We start from the raw sequence: 14,977 nt of genomic DNA, 5'->3' as shown, positions 1-14,977 counted from the left end.
ATTTGCGGGTTCAAACCTTTTCTCGGCCAACAGAAGGATGTAAATGGACTGCATTTCTATTTCCCTTTTCTAGTCCTTTCACTCACATTCTTACACTTTGAGATCCAACTGCAGGCCCTGGGATCGAACCGCAAACTTTGTGATTATTATACAAATGCTCTATCGCCAAAGTTAAAATGGCAAGCAGCGTTGAGGGTGTTTCTAGCTTCACAAAGCTGATCAAAACCGCTTCAGATGGTTTATGCTCTATATAAAAAAGACCAGAAGACTGAAGACCAGACTGGAGACTCTTCTGAACATGAGACTGGTGACCTGGAATAACGTTTGTGCCTTTTAAGTCCAAGCAAAACTTCTCAAGTATAAAAAAAAATCTCTATGTATCAACATTTAGATATTATTTTAAATATTTTATTAGATATTGTTTTGTCTTGTAATGTCTAAGGGTGTCGATTGTGTCGGTGTTGATTTAAATCAACCGAAGTTAAAGTGATGGTTCTGAGTAATTTCACCCTAGGGTCCTTTGCACCATGACCTCGAGCCAAACACCCAGAAGCTGTCGAACATTGGGAGAGTTAGTGTAGAGTTAGCGTTATCAGCTGAATAGCTTAGCGCAGAGGCTAATGGACCCACGTTTGTATCTCATAAGTTGCCCCACTAATAATGCCCGAAATGATACCAAACTTCTACACTAGTACAAATAGGTTATGTACTCATAAAATGATGGATTGTAAAGTTTGTAAGTAAACCAGAAGTGTATGTAAATAACACTTGCCTGTTGGCTTCTCGTCTCTGCTGCTGCTGCTGTTACTACCGGGCAGTAAGAGTCCTTAGGGACCGTCTACAAATTACAACACCGAAAAGAGATGCAACAAAAACATTTATTAATTTCACTTCTTTTTTTTTTAAGTAAGTGCTGTAGTATAACTAGCAGGAGACAAGTTATAATTGAGGTAAGTTTGGAGACATTACCTTATTTAATCATTAAATTAATAAATATTTTCTAAGTAACGTATGTTTAGAAAGATTCACTATTTTTGGGGGCTTTTTCCCTTTATTATAGTGACAGTGGATAGACATGGTAGAGCGATGGGGGATGACATGCATTAAAAGGGCTGCAGGTCGGATTCGAACCCAGGCCGCTGCAGGACTCGGCCAACATTCCTTACAGCAAGATTCACTATTAATCATGTATCGATATGGGAGTTTTCAATACACATTGGGTTCATGTTTTATTTTTGTGTATCATGTTTAAGCACAATTTAGGCCCAGCAGTCTCTGAGAGGAGACTTTTCTCTCTGTGTCAGGGAGACAGAAAGTGCAAGTTGAAAGCTATCTTTAGTTTAAACAAGGGAGATGTGATGGAGGTAACATAGGGAAGTTAGCCTAGCACGGTGTTTCCTGTCAGGGAGCAGAGGAGTTTTCTCTTTGAAGTAAAGCTGAGATGGACATATTATGATCTGTATAAAACTATAAAAACTCAACACTCATGTTGCTCCAGGTCCATATTCTGAATTTTTATTCAGTTTTTATCATGCGTAGTCCTTAAATCAGACAAAATACTTATTTTCGGTGATTTTATTATCCATGTGGATGTTGACGATAGCCTTAGTATTGCTTGCAATTCACTACTAGGTTCAATTGGTTTCAGTCATTGTGCATAAGGCCACTCACTGTTTTAACCACACCCTTGACCTTGTGCTGGCATATGAAGATTTAATAGTATTTCCGCAGAATCCTTTTATTATCAGACCATTCGTTAATAACTTTTGAATTCTTACTGCCCGACTATACAAAATTAAATAAAAGCTTCTACACTAGATGCCTATCTGACAGTGCTATAGCTAAATTTTAGGAACATATTCCAACAGCATTTAATTCAATGCCATTCCTTAATATAACAGAGGACTCTTATGTTAATTTTCATCCCTCCCAAATTGATAATTTTGTAGACGGTGCTACGGCCTCGCTACGGACTACTTTAGACTCTGTTGCTCCTCTCAAAAAGAAGACGATGAAGCAAACTGGCACCTTGGTATAACTTGCAAGCTCACAAATTAAAACAAACCTCGCGAAAAGTTGAAATTAAGAAATGCCAGATCAGACTATTACTCATCACTAATAGAAGAAAATAAGAACAGGCTGACAGAGAGTCACAGCTCTATTGAGCCATCTATTCCTATAGCTCTGAGTAGTGACGACTTCATGAGCTTCTTTAATGATAAAGTTATAACAATTAGAGATAAAATTCATCACCTTTTGCCCTCAACTTCTAACTGTTCACCTTTAAACGCAGCACCGCTAGAATGAACAAGACCTGACGTATACTTGGACTGCTTTTATCCTATAGACCTTCAACAATTAATGTTAAAGGTCTCTTCAGCTAAGCCATCTACCCGTCTCTTAGACCCCATCCCAACGTGGCTACTTAAAGAAGCGTTAGGCCTACCCGTGGTTAACACTTCATTACTAGATATGATCAATATGTCTTTATTAACAAGTTATGTAACGCAGTCATTTAAAGTAGCTGTGATAAAACCTCTTCTGAACAACCCACCCTTGATCCTGAGGTCTTAGCCAACTATATATCCAGTCCCTCCAGAAAAACATCGCATAATTTAGTGCTGGACTTTCGCTGCATAAATTGCAGATTTCCTCGCAAAATATGCGGGGCTTGCATGATTTCATAATCCCCGCATTTTCGTTGCAAAAAAGTCCCATATATCTTAGCAGAAAGTTGAAAACTGTTGCGTTTATTTTACACAAGAGCAGCCATTTTCCCCTGTTGCCATGGGAACGTTATGAAGTGACATAATTATGCGACGTGAACATCATCGAAAAGCAGGGTGTTGAGGGGGGGGGAAATCACTTTTTTCTCTCTTTTTCATCAAACCGCAGTTTTTGCAAGTTCCCGCAATTTCATCGCATAAATTTGCATAAATATCCCGAATATTCCATCACATTTTTTAAGAAATTATTTGAGGACTTTCAGTCAGGTTTTAGGCACTGGTGAAAATTACTAACGACCTCACTGCTTCAGACAAAGGACTTGTCTCCGTTCTTGTCTTACTAGATCTTAGTGCTGCATTCGACACTATTGACCATACCATCCTATTACAGAGACTGGAACACTTAGTTGGTATTAAAGGAATCACACTAAGCTGGTTTAAGTCCTATTTCTCAAATCGATCTCAGTTTGTTAATTTTAACAATATTCCTCCAGGCACGCTAAAGTTAGCCATGGCGTTCCACAAGGCTCAGTGCTTCGACCAATTCTATTCCCCTTATATATGCTTCCTCTAGGCAATATCATTAGGAAACACTCAATTAACTTTCATTGTTACGCGGATGACACCCAATTATATCTATCAATCAAGCCAGACGAAACCAGTTAGTTAGCCAAACTTCAAGCATGCATCAAATATATATAATCATGGATGACCTACAATTATCTGATGTTAAACTAAAAAAAAACTGAAGTTATTGTGCTTGGCCCTAAACACCTACGAACCTCATTATCCAAAGATATAGCTACTCTGGATGGTGTTGCCCTGGCCTCCAGCACTACTGTCATAAATCTAGGAATTATTTTTGATCAGGATATATCCTTTATCGCCCACTTAAATCAAACCTCAAGAACAGCCTTTTTTCACCTTTGAAACATTGCCAAAATTAGGAATATCCTGTCTAAAAATGACGCTGAAAAACTAATCCATGCATTTGTTACTTCTAGGCTGGACTATGTAATTCCTTATTATCAGGATGCTCAAATAAAACCCTTAAGACACTCCAGCTGATCCAGAATGCTGCATGACGTGTTCTGACAAGAACTAAGAAAAGAAATTATATTTCTCCTGTATCAGCTTCTCTGCATTGGCTTCCTCTAAAATCCAGGATTGAATTTAAAATCCTTCTTCTGACCTACAAAGCTCTAAATGGTCAAGCACCATCATATCTTGAAGAGCTCATAGTACCTTATTGTCCTACTAGAGCACTGCGATCCCAGAATGCAGAGTTACTTGCGGTTCCTAGAGTCTCTAAAAGTAGAATGGGAGCCAGAGCCTTCAGCTATCAGGCTCCTCTCCTGTGGAACCAGCTCCCAGTCTGGGTTTTGGGGGGCAGAAACCGTCACCACATTTAAGAATGAACTGAAAACCCTCCTCTTTGATAAAGCTTATAGTTAGGGAGTGAGGAGTTGCAGTGTTCTCGTCATAGTCGTCAGATTCCTCTACCATATAATCAATAATATAATCAAAGTAGAGGGAGAGTTCTAGCCTGACCAGGCTCCGCTCCTTAATCTGTCTCTCTTAATTGTGCTGTTACAGTTTTAGACTGGCGGGGGACTTCCTTTAACACACTTCTCTCTCCTCTCTCTTTCCATTTGTGTGCATCCATGTCCCAGAAATGCTTGTTACTAATCTAGCTTCGGGGAGCTTATTCCCCCGGAATCCTTATGTTTTTTTTCGCCCAGCATGTTTCCTTGGATTAGGGTGGCACCAAAATCATGGTTGTAGCTGTCGCCGTGGTCCGGATGCATGCCCTGCTATGCCCAGTTACACCCTACTATGCCCTGCGGTGCCCTGCGGTGTCCTGCAGTGTCCTGTAACGCCCTGCTTTGCCATGAACTACTACAACTACTATTTCTAGTCACTGTTCCATTATCTTTATTGTGACTGTTATTGCCACTATTCATCACACCCCCAACCGGCACCGCCAGACACTGCCTACCAAGAGCCTGGGTCTGTCCCAGGTTTCCTCCTAAAAGGGAGTTTTTCCTCGCCACTAAATGCTTGCTCTTGGGGGATTTACTAGAATTGTTGGGTCCTTGTATGTTATAGAGTGTGGTCTAGACCTACTCTATCTGTAAAGTGTCTTGAGATAAATCTTGTTATGATTTGATACTATAAATAAAATTGAATTGAAAGTTTGCCGTGGTCATTTGATGGGTACACAACAAAATGGCGATTGTTCTTAGTTGTCACGGTGACAATATGTGTCAGTGTGGCCGTAAACTGTGTCAAATTTCACTGGGAGGAGATCTTCCTGATGCAGCTCGGGAGACGTTCTCAGAGGGAATGAAGAGGAACTGCTTTAATTGCGTTTTTTGACGCTGTTGATGGGTTTTTCAAACTTGTTTTCAAATGTTTTTTGTGTGGGGGCAAGTAAAAAGTTTTCCCTTGCCCAACGGGACATGAAAAAAAAAAAAAAACCTTAAAGGACAATTCCGGCGCAGAACAAACCTAGGCATTATTACCTGATGTGTGCCTACTCTGTCGCTCTCTGGGACATGTTTTCATGCTAACCGAATGAGTTTGGAGTTGAAAAACGAGCGCCGTGCAAATGGCGTTCGACTAGTCATGACTAGTTTCCAAGATGGCTCCTGCAAGTAAACATGAACGCGACTGTCTTTATAATCTATCTTTTTAATAAACTATCTGTACACTTACAATGTTGTCAGTGCTTCGATTCACATTTAGGGACCCTAACTTGTGGTGATATTTCGAGCCTTTTTAGTGGTATTAGATAACGATTTCATTTGAGTGTCCCTATGCCCCATATATTAGCATTGTAAGCTAACCAGCGGTCCGCGGTAGCCTCGTCAAAGCTCCAAACTCATTCGGTTAGCATGAAAACATGTCCCAGAGAGTGACAGAGTAGGTACACATCAGGTAATAACCCCTAGGTTCGTTTTGCGCCGGAATTGTCCTTTAACGTTGAACCCTGGGGGCTAATCATTGATTTGTTCAATGCACTTCCTCAGTGTTTGTATTGAACCATAGTCCCCTGATGATGTGGTTATGAAAATGTGTATCTGCATAATATGGTAACTTTTTTTGTTGTCCATAATCTGAGCCAGTTGAAGCATGTAGATGTTAAACAGAAGAAGCCCCAGAATGGAGCCTTGGAGAACAATGCATTTAATATTTGTCCACTCAGATGTTTATCTATAGACACAAAGTAGTCCCTGTTCTTTAAGTAGGATTCAAACCAGTTACATACCAAACAAGGAAATAAGAACAAGATAAGCCTTAGGTGTAATTGTCAGTCTTTACCAAGCCCCCAGGAACAGCGCCATGTCTTCAAGCAACCATGGGCTTAGCGGCCAACGGGGCTTTGCGTCGAACAGTGTATCCAGTTATCTTAATACATCCACGGTCTTTACAGCTTGAGCACTCGGGAAGTTAGTATACAGAAGCATGTAGTCCTGGTTTTCCTCAATGTGTGTTTCCCTGTTTCCTTCAGATGTGCAGCAGCTGTTGGTAGTTAAAGAAGAGGTTCCCCCTGAGCAGCAGGAGTGTAGCTCCAGTGTGGACCAGCAGGAGACAGAGCCCCCCACACACATTAAAGAGGAACAGTGGAGCAGTCAGGAGGGAGAGCAGCTTCAAGGGCTGGAGGAGTCTGATATCACCAAGTTCCCATTCACTCCTGTCCCTGGCAAGAGTGAAGATGATGAAGAGAAAGGTAGGAACAATGTGGACGTGTTTAATGTGTTTTTAGGGAAAGGGGGAAACGCTGCAGAAGTCGAGGGCTGCCCACTCTGAGTGGATTAGTCGACTAATCGTTTTTAACAAGGTGTATTGGTGTCTAAACTTAAATGTAACGGCCTCTTAGAGGACTGTCACCTCCTGGTTTTTTTTCATGTGGTATCATACGAACAAAGAATGCGTTGTCCAGTCTGTGTGGGTATGCTAAATTACACTATCTAGGTTTCCAACAAGTAACTGAGTTAGGACTAAGTTAATCTGATAATGATCTCAAGGCAAATGTCCAAAATAATGGCCATGTTTAAAATTATGAATTAAAAGTCCACTCTCTGATTTGTGATATTGGAGAGTTGTCTGCTTTATGCACGGTTGTTTTCCCACCCCAAATAGATTTTGTCCCAGTAATCATTTGGAGGTGGTAAAGGTAACATGGAGAAGAAAATAATTTGTGGCAGTATGTCCATCTTAACTATTGACACCCAAGTTTGTAGTGATTTTGGGAGGTAAGACCATCGATCAAGATCAGGTTCAATTAAATTATAGATTATAGATGTCCTGCAAGTTTTTATTAGCAATACTAATTAAAGGGGTAATGGAATGCAAAACTGAGTTTACCTTGTCATAGTTGAATTACGACAGTTGGGTGTGTAAAATAGGCACGTAGTACCTCAAAGTCCCATTGACATCCCTTTCCTATGCAAATCTCACAATTTGAAACTGCTGCTGAAAACGGGCGAATCTCAACAAAGCTAATAGTTGATGTCAACTCGCTCGCTGTACCTTATTTGGCTCTAGCCTCTGCCTTTGTCACGCCCCAAAATGTACATACACCACTGACCTGAGATCAGCTAGACTTCTGAATAGGTCACGCAGATCTCAGAAATTGCAGTGTCTGAAATATGAGACCTGCTGTCTTGTCTCCACTGTGTGTGTGTATGTGCTTCGCACAACCAATCAGGACGCAGCTCATCTAAATATTCATGAGCATACCATATTTGGAAGAAAAGCTCTCGTTCCAGATAGGGCCATTCCACAGGGTAGCATTAGGGCCCATAGAATAGCACCCGGGCCATTTTCAGCCCAACCAATGTTACATACCCAATTAGGAGACCTTAAGGAACAGTGTGAAATACCCTATATAATCATTCTATCACCCCTTTAATGAGGGCAAAATGTCCACCCCCAAGTAGTCTATATCCTCGACGTTCCACTTACGGGATTGCTCTGGTGCAGAAGGAAATTCCGCCGAATGTCCCTCATTTAGGCCAGATATCCGTCACCTTCCTCTTCCTTTGTGTTGGCGTTCTAAACTCCGGTGGAGGCCTATGGTTAACTGCTCCTCAGATCTCTGCAGGGTAAATCCAGACAGCTAGGTAGACTATCTGTCCAATCAGAGTTTTCTGTTGTACGACTTAAACTACTTTTGAACGTACACATGTTCCACCAAAACAAGTTCCTTCTCAAGGCTAGAGGCACTGTGACTCTGTCCGGCACTTGGCACCGCCCAAGATGATTGTGATTGGTTTAAAGAAATGCCAATTAACCAGAGCACATTTTTCTCCCATCCAGGAATGCTGCGTGGACTAGCCAGACCTTCCTCCGCAGTGCTGTGGAGGAAGGTCTGGCAAAGCGAGACTAACCCCCAATTGCTTAAATTGTTTGACGATAGGAATACGTTGGAGTAATGAGCTAGGGTCCAGTTTTGAATTTAATGGAAATAGTGCTGATTTTGTTGAGTTAAGTTTTATAACAGGACAGGGAACTGAATTATCTTAAATATGAGGTACTGAAGTGGCAGCTTTGTTTAAGTATAACAAAATATCATTAGGGCTGGGATGATTCATCGTCATTGATTACAAAAATACGTTGATTTGCATAACTTGAGTCGGAATAGAGAAAGATGGCAGCCCCCGTAAAGGCCCTCACACACCAAGCTGACGGCCGGGTACTAGTGACAACGACGACACTCGTCGCCGGTCGTCTAGGCCAAAAAATATCACTTCTAACATAACGCAGTGACTACAACCGACGGCCAAGTCCAGTGTACGTCCTGCGCACGCAGTAAAAAAAAACAGATAACGTTGCTATGATACCAACAACAAACAGTGTTTGCTAGAGCAGCGTACAGAGCCTACGGTCCCTCTGCTTCACTCCCCGCCCGGAAGACAGCGGTAACCGGGAGATGGCTAACCAGACTGTGCCTCTCCTGTTCTGTCATCCGTTCTCTCTGTAAAGAAGTCTCCATATGTGGGAACAAAGCCGAACTACCGACTACTGGCTTGTTAACAAACTTTAGCTTGCAAAATTTTAACCACCCAAATTGCCTTCATCATACACTGGTTACAAAAAATTAGCTACACAACAGTGTGTGAATTAAGAGAGAGAGAGGTCTATTACGGTCTTTATATTAAGCCTCACGATATAGGATATTAGTTTATTACTGTTTATTTTGTAATATGTAGGCAGTGTTTCCCAAACATAGACTATTGTGTGGCGGTGCACCTCACTATCAACACCGGCTGCCGCACATTGCGTTTAAATATTAATTTATTTTATTTGTTTAAATGCTATTTAAAAATGTTCTTCTGCATTTCCTTCCCCTGCTCTCCTCCGTCTCTCTGTCACTTGTGTCTCGCTCACATACACACACACAGCCCCTCCCACCGTGCAGTGTTTGTTGATAGCCCCCAACGTCGCCTTCCAGGCAGCGCAGCAAAGGTTATGTTTAAGGCAGGTTTAAGGTTTTAGCAAAGAACTTCTAATATATCAAGAAGTGCCACTCCCTCGTTACTTCCGGGTTCTGAACTGGTTGCAGTTCCACCAGAGTTCCATATAGGGGGCGCTCACAGACCAGTGCAGAATGAATGGGGCTCTATGGAGCTATAGCCCTCAAAAAACACTTTTCTCAGGATGTAATTTTTTGTCTAGTAATTTGAATATTGCATTCAAAAGGGGAGGCTAAAAAAACACACCCTGCTGTGTGTTAGATTTTTTTAAAGTAACTTTTTTGTTCTAAAAAGCCTTTTAAAATGTCAATGACGTCATACACATATACGGCCGGAGATACTGCTTTACGGCAAGCTCTGAGTCGCTTCCTTTGTTCTCTCGAGGCATCGACAACACAGCTGACAGGTTAGTCTCTCCCTGTTAATACATGTGCTAGAAAGAGGTTTGCTAATGTTTTAAAGACCACACCGAAATATTCACTCTGATATTCAACTTGCAAAAACTACAATCAAATCTGAGGTTTCTCAACGCTAATCAGGCGAAAGAGACACATTTAGCCGTCTAGCTCCATAGAGTCCCATTCATTTTGCACTGGACCGCGATCACCCCCAGTGGAACTCTGGTGGAACTGCAACCAAAATCCGGTACAATGGGGCTGGATAGGGAGTGGAATGGCTTTCCGTAGACCGGCTTTGGTTTAAGGTGAGGGTAAGCTGCCTGTAAGGCAACGTTGAAGGCTTAAAACACCATCGAGCCCACTGCGCACACAGCATCTGTCTCCATAAAGGAGAGAAGACGGCTGGTGAAATTCACAAGTTCACGAAAGGTTGGTATCTATCTCGTGAACACCTTTACACAATCACACATTCACAATCACCGACCCGACTCTTAGCAAACAAGCGACTGGGTCTGCTTTAGAAAGTTAACTAGTCGCAAGTTTGCGGTAAAATACAGTTGTCGAGGTCAAAACACTATATAGCTAGCCTAGAAATCTAGACACACCCTAGTGGCAGCAAATTTATTTTGCAGCCAGGGTCAGTCTAGGCACTCTCCTTTGGCTTGCGAGCTGGAAAAACCAAATTTTGGTCAGGCCAATCACATCGTGTATAGAGTTGGTGGGTGGGCTTATAACTGCTGCTGCTGGGAACAGCGGTCTTTTGGAAGACTTGGAGTTAAGCTTTTATTTGAGAAAAGAACAAAGAACGGCACAGAAATCATTCTTAAAAAAGAAAGATGTGTTCGGAGTTTTGCCGACCGGATACAGCAGACGTTTAAAGTTTAATCTATCAACTAGCTCTGCTACCTTCTTTGTTGCTCTGCCTGGTTGTAGCACTATCCTACTGCGTGCAGAGGGAATTTGAAAGACAACAGTTTATCCCGCCCCTCGGATTGAGCCCTGTCAATGGTGAGTTCCCAGAACCAACATCTCGATGTGGGTCTGGCTTGTCAGGCTACTATATAGCAGCTGTGAATCAAATAAATTATAAAATATTAAATAATGTTATGTCATTTTTTACTCTTACACTGAATGTTTGCTGCCTCAATCCAGATGAGTATTGAAAAGTATTCAGTCTGAACAGTCCGACCAGTGTAATTAGTTATTTTATTAATTTGTATACAATATTTTCAGGCTTCAACCAGTGAAAGACAGGGTCAGGGAGAGAAATAAATAGATTGATTCGTTGGGCATTAAAGTAGGAAAGGAGGACAGCATCCAACAGCGTATCTTCAGTTTTTGCCCCCCTAGGGCGACACCCCCCGCCACAAATTGCTTGGTAATCTGTGGGAAACACTGGTAGGTATGTAGAGATCTTTTAAAAGACATTTTATTGTTGCAATAAATACACCTACACAAGAAGTTATGTAGCCTAGCTATATCTTGTTGGACGTTTGCCTTCTTATGGACTGTGGTAGAAGTTCTATGTGAGATCTGAAATAAAGCTTTGGTCAACAAAATCTTTTAAGAGTTTATTTCTTACAAGAAAGGTTCAATACATCACAGCACAAAGTCTGGAAGAATGAACGAAGATACAAAAGAATTACATGCTTAAAAACCCTCTCACAAGCTGGCAGACAGGGTAGGGGTGTAAAATTAACAGCCCTTACCAGGTGACAGCACATGGGAGGGGGTGACCTACTAGCCCTTCTTCCATCTGACCTCTGACCTCCAAATCAGGGACCGAAAGGAGAGGTAGAGAAAAAACAGTCTCTGCACTTTAGATAAACAGAAGAACATGAAGTTCGGCTATCAGGATCCATACATCAACATAGGGGTAAAGAGTTCATGCTGCTAAAAACTAAATAAAACAAGTCAATAGTAAGATATGTTAAAAGACAATTATGTGATTTTCTATTGCAGGACATAATGTGCAAAATTAGTTATTCCAATAGTTTGAACCTTAGAAGGAACATTTAAACGTCATTTTTGACAGCTCTCATCTTGATCACATGAGATGAAAAATGAAGGGGGCCTTGTGTGTGCCGGTCACAGTCATTTGAACATTAATAATAAAATATTGAAATATTAATGACGTTTTTTATATTCATTTTGGGTTAATTGTTATACTTATGAAGTTATAATGAAACAAATCTTTAGAATAATATGCAAATTAATCGTTAGATTAATCGACTCCTCTAAAAAATGATCGTTAGAGTTATCAATGACAAAATAATCGTTCTAGACAGCCCTAATCAGCATACAACAATATGACATGAGTCAGGGGCGATAGATAGGTTTTGGCGAATTTTCAGGGTGCGCTGACCATTTTAAAGGGTAGTCTTGTCAGCAATAGCGTGATAACGTTACATTGGTTTATATTAGGGCTGTCAAAATTGGCCAAAAGTGGCGTTTCAATATTCCTTCTAAAGAAAAACAACATACATTTGAATATCTTCTCTGCCGTTCACCTCGAGCTGAGAGCCTCTGGCTGCCTTCAGATCTGCTCACGGTCTATGTACTGTAGCTTCTTGCAGATCAATGTGCGGGTACCCACCTATACCTTGAGCCCTCAGCACCTCCATCTTCATGTCAGCAGGAGTAGGGAACCATTTAGGGAGTGTGGATTAACAAAACCGGATGCATTCCACCTGATTGGATAACTTTTTTTCTTGAGCTTTGCAGAGCCCACTCGTGGAGAAAACAGACCACAATCTATGCATCACTTCATGAAGTCCCAGTTACAAAAATAGTTAAGTTCTCTTTGAAAGAAACAAACACCATGAAGCTGGTGGCCGAGGCGATGCAAGCCGAGGTTGATGGTTGATTGGTGTTGTAATGCTCATTTTTATGCAGATGATAGCATTCTGTTCACCACAAACCAGCCAGGCCTTCTCCAGGTTACAGTCCACTTTCAGTGACCACCAGACTTTCCTTTTAAGTTTAAATCTTGTTCTCACCATTGTCAGTTACAGTGCGAGTTATGAAAATGTCAGGGGTTATGATTGTTCCTAAATGGAGGCAAGTTGTTGAATGGTGCAGTTGTCTTGGTTTTGTCTGACATCCCAGTTTTCCTCAATTTGTGTTTCCTGCAGATGTTCGGCAGCTGTCGGTGGTTAAAGATTGGGTTCCTCCTGAGCAGCAGGAGTGTAGCTCAAATGTGGACCAGGACGAGCCAGAACCCCCCCCACACATTAAAGGGGAACAGTGGAGCAGTCATGAGGGAGAGCAGCTTCAAGGGCTGGAGAAGGCTGATATCACAAAGTTCCCATTCACTCCTCTCCCTTTGAAGAGTGAAGATGATGAAGAGAAAGCTCAGTCCTCACAGCTTCATCAAATACAAACTCAGCACATGGAAACAGAAGCTGATGGAGAGGACTGTGGAGGACCAGAACTAGCCAGGAACTCTCATCCACTTCCACTTTTACAACCAGAGACTGAAGACCAGACTGGAGACTCTTCTGAACCTGAGACTGATGACAGTGCTGATTGGAAGGAGACCAGAGAACCTCAGTCAGCTTTAAACTCTCAGAAACATGATTCAAGATGTAAGAAAACATTCAGCTGCTCTGAGTGTAGGAGAAGATTTGGGACCAAGCAATATCTGAAGACACACATGAGAACTCATACAGGAGAGAAACCTTTCAGGTGCTCGGAGTGTGGGAGGAAATTTGACCGCAAAGACAGTCTGAATAGACACATGCTAACTCACACAGGAGAAAAACCTTTCAGCTGCTCCATCTGTAAGAAATGTTTTACACACAGTGCAAATTTAGTCTCACACATGACAGTCCACACAGGTGAAAAAAGATTTAGCTGCAGTGTTTGTGACAAGACATTTAAGTGGCTTAATCAGGTCAAAAGACATAAATGTGTTGGTCGTCAGTCGTCACAGCTTCATCAGAGTCAAATGGAGGAGAACAGAGAGGCAGAGCCTCCAGCCTGCAGAGAAACTCAACACATGGAAACAGAAGCTGATGGAGAGGACTGTGGAGGACCAGAACCAGCCAGAAACTCAAATCCACTTTTACAACCAGAGACTGAAGACCAGACTGGAGACTCTTCTGATCCTGAGACTGATGACAGTGCTGATTGGAAGGAGACCAGAGAACCTCAGTCAGCTTTAAACTCTCTGAAACATGATTCAACATGTAAGAAAACATTCAGCTGCTCTGAGTGTGGGAAAAGATTTGCCCGCAAGCAACATCTGAAGAGACACATGAGAACTCACACAGGAGAGAAACCTTTCAGCTGCTCTCAGTGTGGGAAATCTTTTACACAGAGTGGAGATTTACATAAACACAAGAGAATCCACACAGGACAAAAACCTTTTAGCTGCTCAGTTTGTGATAAAAAATTTGTCCAGAAGGGAGATCTGAATAGACACATGATAACTCACACAGGAGAGAAAACGTTTAGCTGCTCACTTTGTGATAAAAGATTTTTCCAGAAAGGAGATCTGAAGAGACACATGATAACTCACACAGGAGAAAAAGCTTTCAGCTGCTCAGTCTGTAAGAAATCTTTTACAGAGAAAGGAAGTGTAAAGACACACATGATAATCCACACAGGGGAGATGCCATTTAGCTGCTCTGAGTGTGGAAAAAGATTTAACCACAACTCAAATCTGAAGAAACACTTGAGAACTCATACAGGAGAAAAACCTTTCAGCTGCTCAGTTTGTAATCAAAGATTTGGCCTCAAGGCACATCTGAAGACTCACATGAGAACTCACACAGGAGAGAAATCTTTCAGCTGCTCAGTCTGTAAGAAATCTTTTAGACAGAGGAGCCATTTAAAATATCACATGAAACAACACACAGGAGAGGAACCGTCTACTTCCTGTGTTAGTGACATCAGAGAGCAGCAGGAGTGGAGCTCCAGTGTGGACCAGGAGCAGCCAGAGAATCTCAGCCAGGTTGGAACTCTCTGAACCATAGAAATAAAATGGATAGAAAGGCCATTTCCGTTTAAATCAAGGTAGCATAATGGTCAGAGTGGCAGCCATTTTTATGTGTACCATTGCCATGGTAATGTATAAACTTCAGTATAAGCCGACTTCTGGCGAGTCGCGGAGCTGAGGCTAAATGAGTCGCATTAACTTTATGCTTCATCCACACAAAGCACACTGCTATCACCACGACTAACCGCTTTATTCGGCTCGTTTTCTGTGAATGATGTGGCAAGTTGCTGACGTTAAGGTAGTGTTAGCTAGCTAATGTTAGCCAAATAACAAGTTGTTCTCCGGCTGGCTGGTTCCACCGTGCTGCCATGCTGTATCGGTTACAGAGAATGAGCTGAACAGCGGGCTGGGTCCAGTGACGGACTGGTA

General features: G+C 41.8%; 1 protein-coding gene across 1 annotated transcript; it reads left to right on the top strand.

Annotated features, from left to right (window-relative positions):
- Positions 1-6,408: 6,408 nt before the first annotated feature.
- LOC120570996 (oocyte zinc finger protein XlCOF7.1-like) lies at positions 6,409-14,578 on the top strand. The gene is made up of 3 exons (XM_039819679.1): positions 6,409-6,459; positions 12,741-13,695; positions 14,497-14,578. The coding sequence occupies exons 2-3, from the start codon at positions 12,998-13,000 to the stop codon at positions 14,576-14,578; spliced, it is 780 nt and encodes a 259-aa protein (XP_039675613.1). The 5' UTR covers positions 6,409-6,459; positions 12,741-12,997.
- The last annotated feature ends 399 nt before the right edge of the window (positions 14,579-14,977 follow it).

Source organism: Perca fluviatilis, chromosome 13 (genome assembly GCF_010015445.1).
Source record: "Perca fluviatilis chromosome 13, GENO_Pfluv_1.0, whole genome shotgun sequence".
Lineage (NCBI taxonomy): Eukaryota > Metazoa > Chordata > Actinopteri > Perciformes > Percidae > Perca > Perca fluviatilis.
This window is presented reverse-complemented; position numbering and strand designations above follow the sequence as displayed.